Below are 14,179 nucleotides of genomic sequence, written 5' to 3'. Positions count from 1 at the left end.
AATAAACAAGAGATGGCCACGAAAGACCTAGCGATGTGTCTGACTTTGAAGGAATGATGATGAGGAATTAGTTGTATCCAACGAACCATACCTGTATGAGCCGGAATACACTGACGAAGAACTGATAGAGATGGACGCCCAAAGAGCAGAAAGAGAAAGCGTGTCTGTAGAGACAGGCCCCGCTGGAGCTGCAGTAGAGAACCAGGACAGAACATCTGGAGACTGGTGGTGCCAGTGCAGAGAATGTATAAAAAATTTAAATGTGCTGGGGACAGAGACGCATTCGGAAGTGCATTTTCAGAAGTGCTGGGTACAATGACGATGCACTCTTTTTTTTCTCTTTAGTGGAGGTAATGAAAGGTTCTAAAAGACGGCATACCCATGTAGCTTACTAATGAATAAAATGTGATTCAATCCCACTGTACTAGGGTACTACTAGGTGTCCTGACTGGAGTGCACTTCTCAGTTTACTTACAAAATAAAATTCTGCCACTGCTGAGAAAGTAGTCCCTCAAAATGCAATGCGATGCAAGGATAGTTTTATTTCTGACATTATTCTATCAACACAGACATTTACATCGATAGTCGTTATAATTTATTTGCCTCGGGTGTACTGTGGACTGTTAAACGTCATTCACAGGTCTGCTTTTAAGTGTACTTTAGTGTTAAATGTCCTTCACAGGTCTGCTTTAATAATAATAATAATAATAATAATAAATTTTATTTAGAAGCGCCTTTCACGCCACTCAAGGACACTTTACAGCAGTTAAAATCATCAAAAACACAGAATAAATCATCAATAAACAATACCAAAACAAAACACACAGCACGGAATAAACAACATTAAAAGCACAGAGTAAACAACAATAAACACATCAGTAAAAATGAATAATGAAAAGAACAAATAAATAAAAATGTGCAGAATAAAAGGGAAGTGTTAGGGTGAGGGGTGGTGGGGTGGATAGGCAATTTGAAACAGGTGGGTTTTGATTTTTGTTTTGAAAAGAGGGAGAGAGTCAATGTTACGGATGTGAGATGGTAAAGAATTCCAGAGTCGGGGAGCAGAGCGACTGAAAGCTCTGCTCCCCATGGTGCTGAGGAGAGCAGGGGGGACAGTGAGGTGGAGAGAGGAGGAAGATCTGAGGGAGCGTGCTGGAGTGGCAATGTGGAGAAAATCAGACAAGTATGGAGGGGCGAGGTTGTGGATAGCTTTGAAAGTATACAGAAGGATTTTGAATTGGATTCGTAATGTGACCGGGAGCCAGTGAAGTTGCCGTAGGATGGGAGTGATATGGTGGGAAGAAGGGGTTTTGGTGATGATACGTGCAGCGGAGTTTTGAACCAGTTGAAGCTTATGGAGAGACTTGTGAGGGAGACCGAAGAGGAGAGAGTTGCAATAATCAAGACGGGAGGTGACGAGGCTGTGGACAAGGATGGAGGCGGTGTTGGGAGTGAGGGAGGGACGGAGTCGATTGATATTACGTAGATGAAAGTAGGCAGCCCGAGTGGTGTTATTGATGTGAGATTTGAATGATAGAGTGCTGTCAAGGATGACACCCAGACTCTTAACCTGAGGGGAGGGGGAAACTGAGGAACTGTCGATAAGAAGGGGGAAACGGTCAATTTTGGATAGTGTAGATTTGCTTTACAGTGTACTTTAGTGTTAAACGTCCTTCACAGGTCTACTTTAAAGTGTACTTTAAACGTCCTTCACAGGTCTGCTTTAAAGTGTACTTTAGTGTTAAACGTCCTTCACAGGTCTGCTTTAAAGTGTACTTTAGTGTTAAACGTCCTTCATAGGTCTGCTTTAAAGTGTACTTTAGTGTTAAACGTCCTTCACAGGTCTGCTTTAAAGTGTACTTTAGTGTTAAACGTCCTTCATAGGTCTGCTTTAAAGTGTACTTTAGTGTTAAACGTCCTTCATAGGTCTGCTTTAAAGTGTAATTTGTGCTTTAAAGTCTTCTTTAAAGTAGACTTTAGTGTTAAACGTCCTTCACAGGTAGTAAGGTGGTCCAGAGAATCCCCCGCCATGTTTCTTCGTCATCCAGGAGGTGAAGCCACCCCAGTGTTCTCTTGAGCCGTACATCTGGGCTGATTTAACCACAGTGAAGTCCTTGGCTGAGTGCAGGCCAGTGGACGACCCATAATGCACCTCACCTAGACTGAGCCCAGATCTCAGCACACACAGTTTGATTGATTCAAACTGAGTTTAACCTTTGACGGATTTAAACCTGCACCTTTAGTAACGTCCCTTTTGTTTCAAAATGGCGAATAATCTCACAAATGAAACCCAGGAATCGTTCCCGATAATTGGATTAGGAAATAAAATGGCGGGAAAACCAAAGAGGTTACAGTTTAAAAACCGTTTTAAAACTCAAAACCACTGCATTCGTTCCAGCACTTTGCATTTCGGTATCGATCCTCACATCGCAAAGACGTCCCCATGTTGACCTCTCTCACCTCTGACCTCTGACCTGGTGTTTGTCTGCTTCCTGTTTGACCTCTCTCACCTCTGACCTCTGACCTGGTGTTTGTCTGCTTCCTGTTTGACCTCTCTCACCTCTGACCTCTGACCTGGTGTTTGTCTGCTTCCTGTCTGACCTCTCTCACCTCTGACCTGGTGTTTGTCTGCTTCCTGTCTGACATCTCTCACCTCTGACCTGGTGTTTGACCTCTGACCCCTGACCTCTGATCTGGTATGTGACCCCCCCTCAGAGAGGCTGACCTTCCGCGACGTGCGCTCGCCCCAGGAGTTCCGCTACGGCGAGCGTGCCGAGGTGGTGTGTGACGTCATCAGCTCACCGGCGCCCGTGGTGGTGTGGTACCAGCGGGACCAGGAGATCACTGAGGACCAGCGCAGTGAGTGACGCCGCCCTCCTTCACTGCTTAGTCCCCACATCAGACGACACAACACCTCTCTCTCCCCAACCCACTCACCACACACACACTGGACAATGTGCAATTGTGTAATATTTATTCATCTACCTCAGGCTGTTTTTTATTTTTTGATATGCATTTTCAATAATGTGCACTATTGCTAACTTTGTATTGATTTACTTGATTGACTTTTACTGTTTGTCCATTTAGTTGTTTGTAAATAGTCTGTTGACTGACTTCGAGATCTATTGAATACCTGGATTTCCCCAATGGGATGAATAAAGTATGTCTGTCTGAGCAGGGCGTTGTGCATTAGAGTCGCTAGCCAGCATCCGCAAGAGACCCAACACTCCCTTGTTCAGAGTTCACCTTGACTCTGCATAGCCCCCCCCCCCTTACCCCCCACCGCCCCTCCTCCTCCCTTACTCTCCTAAAACACCCCTGTTACACACTTAGTGTATCTTTGTAAATCCTGGCACTTGATGTAGCACTGAGCATCGTGTAGCGTCTTATCCAAGCTATATTTGTTGCATACCAGGAATGGGTTGACCTAGTGATGGTTAGTGCTTGGCACTTGGTTCTATGAACGTCCTTACTGTACCCACAGAGATATATTGTTGTTTCTCTTTCTTTTGACAATGTACTAATTATAAATTGTGTTGGATAAAAGCGTCTGCTAAATGCCCTAAATATAAATGTTAATGTATAGTAGAGTCTTGTTGATGTGTAGAGTATAGTGTAGCAGTGGTTCTTAATGTCTTTCATATCAGGACTCTAAAGAGTATTCCCGGTGTATCTGTTGAACCACTTCAGACTGGGAAAACTCAGAGCTCACTGGTATTGTTGCTACTCTATTGTGAATTGTCAGGCCCGACCCATAGTTTAAGATTATACTGCAGTAAAGTAACGTATCATATAGAAGAGTATAGTTTACTGTAAGTATTTTTCTTTTAGTGTGTGGGGGGGTCGTTTCTTTTGGGATTGTTGGCAAATTAACAATAAAAAAAAGTCACCTGTAAAGTATAATAGTCACCATAAGTATAGTATAATATAAGCAGTAGTTTATTTTTCAGTGTTCTTTCAGTTATTTTGGGATAGTTAGGGAATTACCAAATTAAAAAAGTAAAGTATAGTAGTCAGTAGGGCTGTAACGATACCACAGCCCTAACGATACCAACTCACCATTTGGTTTGTATCACGATTTTTGACCCATGGTTCGATACATCCCATACATCCATACTTATATAACAATTAACTCAATATAACATTTAGTTGGAGGATGCTTGCAGGTAGGCAAAATAATCCTCAACTAGTTTTGTGGTTTAGGCCTACGTATTTAAAAATATTAATGTCAAATAAATAATAGTCATTTGAATAGTTTGGTGGCACTAACCAGGGTTCCCGCTAGAAAAAAACAGTGCCGGTCAAAGTGACCTGCATAGGTTTTGTTTTCCGGACATTTTGATGATATGCCGGACAAATATCCTATTATCGCTTCTTAATTAGGCTAAGTAGCTTAAATAATGACATAATCAGGTCGTATAGAATGCAACATGTTTAATAGCCTAACTTTCAAATAGAAAAAACATGAATGTCTGATTCGCAATAACGAGGCCTAGTGTTATCTCATAGCGTATGTGTGTGCGCGAGAATGGCCGTGTGTGCGTGAGTGGTGTCAGCGAGTGGACGAGCAAGGAGAGCGAGCGGTATGTGTTTAAAAAAGGGCGGGAGACTTTGCTGGCTGCTGGCTCTGAGTGTCGCGATTTTGGTTTCGATATGCATATCGTTACAGCCCTAGTAGTCAGTAGTGGTGGATTTCATGATGTGTTTGCTTGATTCAGTTCACGTTGGTCAGTTCGCCAAAAATAATTGTTAGTTTGTTTGTTCGTTCAGTCGCGTTTCCGGTAGCGGTGAATCATGGAATGCACGGTTCTCAGCTGAGTCAGACTCAGCTCCTCCCTCGTTCTCATTCTCAAACGAATCACAATGGTGCAAACGGTCATCAATCAACACAGCATTAACTAAGTTCCTTTCAGCTGAGGAGCGCTTCATGTTCGGAATCGGGATGTTGTTGCCCGTCTGGCTCTCGTGACTTCTCAGTCCTCGAGTCTTCACCGCTAAACACAGTCAGTGAACGAACAGCGACTTGCGAGTCAGCGCAACTCAGCGACTAGTGGGTGGGTCTGGAAGTCGAGTCTCGGAGAACGAACGATACGAACGAGAGAGAACTGAAACGGGGAATCAGGTCGGTTCGTTCTTGTTAAAGAGTCGTTCATTCGAACTGATTCGTTCACAAACGACCCATCACTAGTAGTCAGTTATTATAGTATAATATAATAGAGTATAGTTTACTGTTAGTATTTTCAGTTTTTTTGGGGGGGTTCCAGTTATTTTGGGATAGTTAACGAATAACCAAATTTACAAAATAAGTCCCCTTATTTAGCTTTAGCTCCTGAATAAAATGGCGGCTTACGGCGGTTAGTTGCTCATTACAGCGGATTACATTTCTGTGTTCACCTGACAAACGACCGCTTTCTGATCGAGGAAATGAAAGACGGAGAAGCAGAAAAGGAGGAGAATGGGTCACTCGGGGGTTGTCGGTTAATCATCTCTCGCTCATTCAGCTCCGAAAGAATAGATATAAAAAGACGGAACGTTAGCGAGGTATCGGTAAGACGCCGTGCCGTCGGAACAACTGACAGCTCATTTCAAACAAGACAAACAGCACTAATTTCACAAAATACTTTTAATTCATACTTGTCAGCGTCTCTAATCACGGCCGCCCCGGCTTTATCTGTTATTTTCTTTTAAAACCCTTCACATAGTGTAGCCATGCGGGCAGCCAGCATAGCTCGCTAAAGCTAAGGAGGAGCAGTAGCTCAGGAGGTAGAGCGGGTTGGCTGGTAACCGCAAGGTTGCTAGTTCGATCCCGGGCTTCTCCTAGCTGAGTGTCGTGGTGTCCCTGAGCGAGACGCCTCACCCTGACTGCTCCTGACGAGCTGGCTGTCGCCCTGCGTGGTTGACTCCGCCGTCGGTGTGCAATGGGTGGATGTCAGTCAACACTGTAAAGTGCTTTGGATTAAAGCGCTATATAAATGAGGACCATTTACCGTTCTAAACCCACTCTGTTGTCGCTGTTAGCGGCCCTGCTGACAGTTTGATGCTGAGCGAATACGGATGTTAGTGACACTCTTCACTGCTGTTGAGTTGTGTAGGATATGGAAGTAAATCTGTCTCATCGGATTGTGAAAATAAAAGCCATTGAATTTTAAGCATTATTTATGCATTGAGATAACGTATCTGGATTTTTTGCCACTGAATTAAAGCCATTGAATTTTTAGCTCTGAATATTTATGCATTGAAATAACGTATCTGATTTTTTTCCTTCTGAATTTAACTAAATATTCAAAGTTATTTTTAACTTTAATTAATTTAAACTTTCAACGATCAAGCAAGGAGAGCGAGTGTGAATAATAAGAGCGTCACTCGTTGATACCTGACTCTGATGCGGGAAGGCGTACAGAGCAGGTTTTAGCCATGTCCAACGGCAACGGCTGTGATGATGGGTCTTTTTTTCTTGATACAAATGTTAATTCTAAACAGTGTTTTACACAGTAGCCTATAATAGGAAATGCTCAGAGGTAAATCAACCTGACTGTAGTTTTTTATGGGGAAAGAAGCAACGATGGTGGACCATATCCCATTGTATGGGATTGTAAAATACTAAAATCAAATCAAGCTAAATCGAGCTAAAAATTCAATGGCTTTAATTCAGTGGAAAAATGCATAAATATTCAGTGCTTAAAATTCAATGGCTTTTTATTTTCAAAATCAGATGAGACAGATTTACTTCCATAGTAGGAGAATTCTAATGAGAGATGTTGCGAGATATCAAATGCGCATCACACCATGTTATACTATAGGTGTCCAATGAAGTTTAACATCTGCTCAGACACAGAGTAATACTATGTTTCTGACGTGGACAGAAATCTCTGAAAAGTCCTCTGATAATCACAGTCTGAGTATATATGCAGGGAAAAAACAGTAAAACAAGATGATTTGGCTGACCCCTAATGGTTCTGTCTGTGTCCCCCTCTTCCACTCTCTTTTTTCTCTCTCTCACTGCCACCCTTCCTCTCTCTTTCTCTGTCTCTCCCTCTCTCCCTCTCCTGTTAAAGGCCGGTTCCAGGTGCTGGCCAATAACAACCTCCAGATCCATCAGGTGACCAACGCCGACGAGGGTTTGTACCGCTGCGAGGCCAGCGTCGAGGCGCGCGGCGAGATCGACTTCGTGGACATTGCCGTGGTCGTCAATGGTGAGTTTGGCCGCGTGCGACAGTAACAGACTTTAACCAGCCTGTTACATTACAGGTGACACATTACACCACCAGGTGTGGTGTGATTAGCCGTTACAAGCCGTTTGGAAAGTCTGCCGCTTCTGACATCACAAGTGGGCATGTCCACCTAGATGTGTGATGGATAGATGAGCTACATTTGCTACAGTCCACTGGGTAGGCTGATAGACTGATCTATCCAGCACACATCTAGGTGGACACGCCCACCTGTGATGTCAGAAGAGGCAGATAATGACACTCTCACCTGGTGGTATAATATGTCACCTTTAATATTAAAATGTCTTTGTATGCCTAGATGATGAGTGATGACACAGAGTAGAGGTAGAGTTGATCTGTCAGCATTTATTTCTATAAGACACGACACTTAGGGCACATCACACGTGGGCAGGGGAAAAGAATGCTGGCATCCCCCCTTTCCAGACTTCCAGCGAGAGAAAGTCTGGGTGTGTGCAACCTCAATTAACGCCAGAAACAATCAGAAACAATAACAAAACGATGAGTGGAACTAAAGAAACCATGTATGTACAGGCTGGAATTTGGGGAAGTTCACTAAAACTTTTACTTTCTTACACTGTTGCACGACCATCCACTGTTTTGATTGTCCGTGCGGGTGCATCTGGAGAGAAAGGTTATAAAACAAACAGATAGAAATGAAGACATGTCTGTCTGTATAGTGTCTGTAAAGGTTTAAATATAGACAGTAAACTCGTATAGAGTGGTCGCCGTAGAAATACGCATTGTCAACGTCTTCATTGTGAGTCACTTTTGATAAAAGCGTCTGCTAAATGCCCCAAATGTAAATGTAAAAGCTTTATCCACTTGCACAAATTCTGTTTGGTAGAAAATCCATAACGATACAGGAAATGTAATTTGAAAATACGAAAAAGGGACCTTCATTTTATTCGTGTCAAGGCCCACTTTTGACGATTCTAGCCTGTGGTTAAACCTAGGTAGGTTCAACCAAACACAATCAGGTGTCTTCTCCTTGGCACTATCACCCTGGTTACAATTCATTTATATTCAAGTTTCTCAACACAGTGGTAAAAGACATCCATAGACCTTTTATTAATGCTCTGTTTAAATTATTAATTTATTGATCATTCATCTCAGCAACTGTAATCGTCACTTTTAGCCAATTATAATTCGTCCTGTGGTACGGGAATATAAGTCGCTTTTGATACAACACTAGGAATTGCGATTGTAGAACAATTCAGAAAGGCGTGCGCGGTTGTGTCTTAACAGTTGCCTTGTGGAGCTCTCTTCACAAGCGATACTTTTAATAATCAAAACAAGCGAAACAACTCCTTTTACCAACCAAGCATATGCTCAGAAAACGAGGATGTATGCTGGATGCTGGCCAGGAAACACACGGTGTGTTGCATAAGCAAACCAACTGCCAACTGCTACGCTACTTTACACTCGGGTTAAAAGGGAAACTCACTTTCAGCCTTCTTAAATACATGAACGATTTTGAGTTGAAAAACAGAGCATATCCTCGCTAAAACAATGTGAGGTCTAGGTAGCAAATCTTATCGCATATAATGGGCATGATTCCATCATAGCCTATGGCCGTGTCCCAATTCAGGGGCTGCATCCTTCAAAGGACGCATTTGAAGACCGCATACGTCACAGCGGCGCGTCAAGTGCTGTCCCATTTCGAAGGCTCCTTCGAATGCGGCCGAGATATGCAGCCTTCGTTTCCCGGATTTGAAGGACGCATCGGATGCATCCTTCACGGCCCAACGTATCCCAACATTCATTGCGCGTTTGATTTTTTTCACAAATGGCGCGGAGAGAGCGGAAGCAGCAGCTGCAGCGAATACATATTTAATGACAAAACATGTAAAAACATTTTTTTTTATATAAAAGTAAGGTTGGGACCATTTTAAATATGTAACTTTATTGTCAAAGTTCAATGACATTAATGCTAGACATATAACGTTAAACTAATTAACGTTAAGCCAACGTCCTCTCTTCCTCTTCACCTGGCGGTGAATCTTCTCCCACTCCTCCAATAAAAGATAAAACATAACAAATAAAATTATGATTTCTGGCTCCATATTTCTCCTCCGCTGTCCGGTTTGAACCGCAGCTGTCAGGGTTGCTAGGAGACAGGAGCGGCGAGTGGTCACGCAAGGTAAAGGACGTTAATGGCTGGTTACGCAATCCGGAAATGCTCCGTAGGCTAGACCGTCCCATTCCACAATGCTCGTTCGGCCTTCGATGCAGCCTTCACGGTCTACGAAGGCTGCATCCTTCGAAGGATGCGTCCTTCGAAGGATGCAGCCCCTGAATTGGGACATGGCCTATATGTTAGTGTTGAGGCCATTTTATTTTCTTCTCGGTTTTTCCCGCCTTTTTTTCTTCCTGCTTTTTTTCATCTAAAATGACCTTCAGTGTTGCTTATTGTATTCCTCAGACAGACTCTGTGTACATATGAAGGTCAAAGAGATCTCCGTCTTATAAAAGGGCTAAAAAAACAATGTGTGGGAAAAAAAAAAAAAGTTGTCAAAGTTGTCAAAAAAAAATTAAATGAATTTGAAGTAGTGCTTATATGTCCACCTTGAAAATGCCAACTTTTCATCGGATTGCTCCGGACTCGCCATCTCTGCTGCTTCTTCGAATCTGTTTGGTGTGTGTGTGTGTGTGGTGCGCGTGGCACGCGTATCCTGGCTTGTGTGTAAAAACACTGGCTCTGATTGGCTACCATGAAACATGACTCTGCCGTAGCCAATAATAATCACTTATCTCGTTGTTAACCCACCCGGTCTCCTCACTAGCAGTTTGTGTGTGCAGCCAGGGGTGCGTTCGGATTACGCAGTTTATTCAATCAATTCATAGTAACGCACCGCATTTAACGTTCAGTAACGATAACGGCGTTGTAACGACGGAAACAGTAATTAGTTAGATTACCCCGTTACTGAAAAAATAATGGTGTTACCTAACGCCATTCTTTTAAACAGCGTTATTCCAAACACTGGTGGGAGATCGGTGGAATCGTAAGTGTATGCAAGGCAAATCCAGCGGCTCTGAGTCCATTTCTGTTAGACTAGAGGGCAGCAGATTAGCAGACATTGGGGATTTGTAGTTTTCACTCTCATATTTTCTGCATTGGATAAACAAGACGAATCGCTGATACCAGACAGAGATGCAGATTTTTTTAAATGTAGTCCTTTTTGGATTGTGGATGTACAAACTGAATTGAGTTTGTCGGAAAAAGCGGAATAAAAAATATTGAAGACCTATTCTAGATCTAAATTGAATAGTTTAATTTTAAGACCCACCCAAGAGTGGTGGGTCTCCAGGGAGCCCTCATCACATCTGTGAGGGTCCAGACCCCCTAGGACCCCATAATCCACTCCCCTCTTGAACCACACTTCCAGTACCTGCAGAAAAGTTAGCTCTTCTAAACCTGCTACGGTTATGACTTTCATCGCTATTTTGTAGAAAGAAAACAAATCATATTTTTACTTTTTTTTTTGATTATATATGTTGTATTTTTATACCCTCTTGAGACACAAAGGCTTTCGTTCTTTTTCGTGTACTTGGCTAAAGTACTTTTTTAAATCCGCTGCTTTAATCACTGCTCAACTCCTGAGTGATACATGGATCGCGTTAACAAGGCCTTCAATGGTGTGAAGCCTCAGCTCAGGAATTACAAACTCAATATCGTTCCATTCCAATATTTACGCTGAAACCCACCACTGCTTCTGCTAAGGCTGGCTTCTCACCGACCACTCCTTAATTAACATTGTCAGAAAGGCAAAGGCGACAGAGTTAATCAGCGATAGAGTGAACACAGATCGGCTACATCTCTAGTTCTCCCTCCCTTGCGCCCTTTTTTTTGATTTCTCCGTGATTGAAAATTTCAATTAGCGACACGTTTGGGAGCGAGTGACCCTGCCCCCAAAAAAGACGAAAACTCAAAGGTGTCCTTTTTCATTTTCGCATTTCTCCTCACTTACAGTGAGTTCTCCCCGAGAAAGATGAGAAAGTCTAGCTAGGGGTGAACAACGCAATATCTTCCCTGCGTATCTCCCTCTCCTCCACCCTAATCTAAAGTCTTTAACCAACTCATGCCGTCAATCCCATGGTTGAAAGAAGAATGGAATGCCAATAAAAAAACAATTAAGCTAGCTCAATGAGGTTTAGATAAGGCTGTCAGGTGACACTGTCTCCTCTGAGGTCCTCTACTGACCAACACCACACACATGGGAACATATATCCTTATGAGGTTGGCTGATAACCCGAAGGTTGCTGGTTCGATCCCCGGCTCCTCCTATAGTGTTGAGGTGTCCCTGAGCGAGGCACTTCATTCTAACTGCTCCCGACGAGCTGGCTGTCGCCTTGCGGGGCTGACATTGTGCCGTTGGTGTGTAAATGTGTGAATGTGTGTATGAATGGGTGAATGTGTGTTTGAAAGGGTGAGTGTTGGGCAATATTGTAAAGCACTTTTGAGTGGCCACTGGTTAGAAAAGCGCTGTATATATGCAGTCTGTTTACCATTTATCCTAATGGATAAATGGTAAACAGAATGAAACAGAACGAGTCCTAACTCGTTCACAGTTAACAGAATCTAATGCTGGTTCTTGTGAAAGTGTTGAGTCTATTAAATGCAGTTCTATTAAACCACACGTAACAACACATCTTCCCTTTACAGCTTTATTCAGAGGCACCAAAAATTTATATTTATGCTTAAATGTGTTTGCCTTTCATTTCGGTCATTCGTATTTCCTTACAACATAAATAATTCATAGCCCAGCGATGTGATGGTCAGGAATGATAAGCCAGTCTCTTGACTCAAAGCACTTCCTGCTTCTCTGACCATGTAAACAGCCAGCCGGCCAGGGTCACATCCTCTCCAGTGAAGAAGGGCTCCTATGCAAGGAGCAGGAGAAACCGTTGACCCATGTTATTAAAGTTGAACACTGTAGGCTATATCATTGACTAGCACTGCGAGGTGAATCAACCATGATTTATTTTAATTTGGTGGACCCTAGTCCACCGTACTTATAGGAGAGTCATCTGCAGGAGAAATTTAAATCAGGTGGGGGGAGCGGTGAACCAATCACAGAACATAAACGCATCATGTAACATTGGAATGTTTAGCTCTGCACTCACGATGCTCTGTGCTCCGAGTTCTAACAGCATGCCTCTCAGCCTCTGAGCCTCTGAGCCTCTCAGCCTCTCAGCCTCTAAGTCATCTGGACATAGTCGATTCATTAGGAATTAACCCTGGGTTCCGTGATTGATTATCAATGGCTACGCCTCTCTGATCTGAACAACTTTTTTTATTGTCGTAATTATAAATTATGACAATGAATTTAAAGCTAATTGCAGTCATTGTAGTCACTGTTGGCATTCAAAAAAAAGAAAGAAAAGCAGTGATCATGTGACTGACGTCCTAGGGGCCCGGTCACGGACAAGGACTCCCCGCTCCCATTGATGGGGTCCCTGGGGGGCTGTGTGTGTGTGTGTGTGTGTGTGTGTGTGTGTGTGTGTGTGTGTGTGTGTGTGTGTGTGTGTGTGTGTGTGTGTGTGTGTGTGTGTGTGTGTGTGTGTGTGTGTGGAGGAGATGATCGGCATGGCAAACGCAAATTTGAAGTACGCTGCTAATCTCCTTTAGATGGAAAATTCTCCAATTGCAAAGTAAGGCTCCTCTGAGCCATTCATTGTACTTTTGAAACAACGTGAATTAAACACTCTTCAGCTCGTAATATCGATTCACCCTTTCAGATGATTGACAGCTTCCTGGTTAGGTGACAGGAAAATGAGCACTGAACCAGAGGTGTCAAAAGTATTCACATTCATTACTCCAGTAGAAGTATAGATACTGGGGTTTAAAAAGACTGTAGAAGTTATATCAACTCAAGCTTTTTACTCAAGTAAAAGTGTATGTAAGTACTGGTTTCAAAACTGCTTAAAGTATAAAAGTAAAAGAAATAAAAAATGCCATTATGGACAAAAGCTTATACTGCACTACCCCACCTCTGAACTCATGCAGCAGCATTTATGCCCATTGAAAATGAACAGTTTTAGTACAATAAATGAATAGTTTTAGTACAATAAAAAGAAAGTCTGACAAAATATGTGCCCCCCTAACCCCCTATAACTTTCATGTAACATTCCAATGTTACATGATTGTAAACACGTAGGTAGAATAAAAACATTTATTTTGACAGACGTGCCGTAAATTACTACTTAACAATCTTGTTGATAACCAACATTTATAAAAACATCAGCCTTGGATGAATTTGATGCGTAATGTGTACTTCCGCCTGCACTGGATGCATGCGTGCTCCCACGGCCGGGATACACTTCTTACATTGGCACGACACCGGAATGAAATAAATAAATAAACAGCTTGTAATGGCTAATTACACTCACACCTGGTGGCATAATATCACTACTTTAACAAACACCTTGTGTGTATGTGCTTCCTAAAGGATACTGCCTTCAGAGAATCCTTTGTGTGTGTTCTAGGGCTGGGCGATATGGCTGAAAACTGTATCACGATATAGTATATAGTGTTTCATATCGGTCGATATCGATAATTATTGATAAAAAATCTTTTAAAAGACCAGGAGAAAAATTAACGCAAACAGTTTTATTTTAAACTTAACCTTCCCCTGATTGTAGGCAGACAGGGAAAAGGAATGTCAACACAACCATAGAAAACTCAAATAAATATAAACATAAGTCTGAATGAAAATGAACATCACAATGAAAACTTAACAATTATCAATTATAAAGTGCTCAAAAACATGTGCTACAAAAAAGTGTTCTAAAAACATTTGCAGTGTTAAATGTAAACATAAGAGATGAGATCATGATATCCATACCTGCTATCCATGTTATAACGAAAATACCTACATTAAACAGAATAATGATAATGCCATCAAAGGGGGAAATGGGGCATGGAGATATGTCCAGTACTGTCATGAACC

The 14,179-nt window shown here is 42.4% G+C and overlaps 1 protein-coding gene across 1 annotated transcript in view; it reads left to right on the top strand.

Moving 5' to 3' along the window:
- LOC311367939 (neural cell adhesion molecule 2-like) overlaps positions 1-14,179 on the top strand; it is a gene marked incomplete at both ends in the record, with an annotated part of 171,606 nt that overhangs the window by 89,172 nt on the left and 68,255 nt on the right. The window contains 2 exons of the mRNA XM_084486812.1: positions 2,716-2,859; positions 7,056-7,193. Of these exons, the coding sequence (XP_084342938.1) occupies positions 2,716-2,859; positions 7,056-7,193 (282 nt within the window). The remainder of the gene's footprint in view (positions 1-2,715; positions 2,860-7,055; positions 7,194-14,179) is intronic.

Source organism: Micromesistius poutassou (assembly GCF_964030765.1).
Source record: "Micromesistius poutassou genome assembly, chromosome: 22".
Lineage (NCBI taxonomy): Eukaryota > Metazoa > Chordata > Actinopteri > Gadiformes > Gadidae > Micromesistius > Micromesistius poutassou.
The sequence above is the reverse complement of the archived record's forward strand: the minus strand, read 5'-3'. Positions and strand labels throughout refer to the sequence as shown.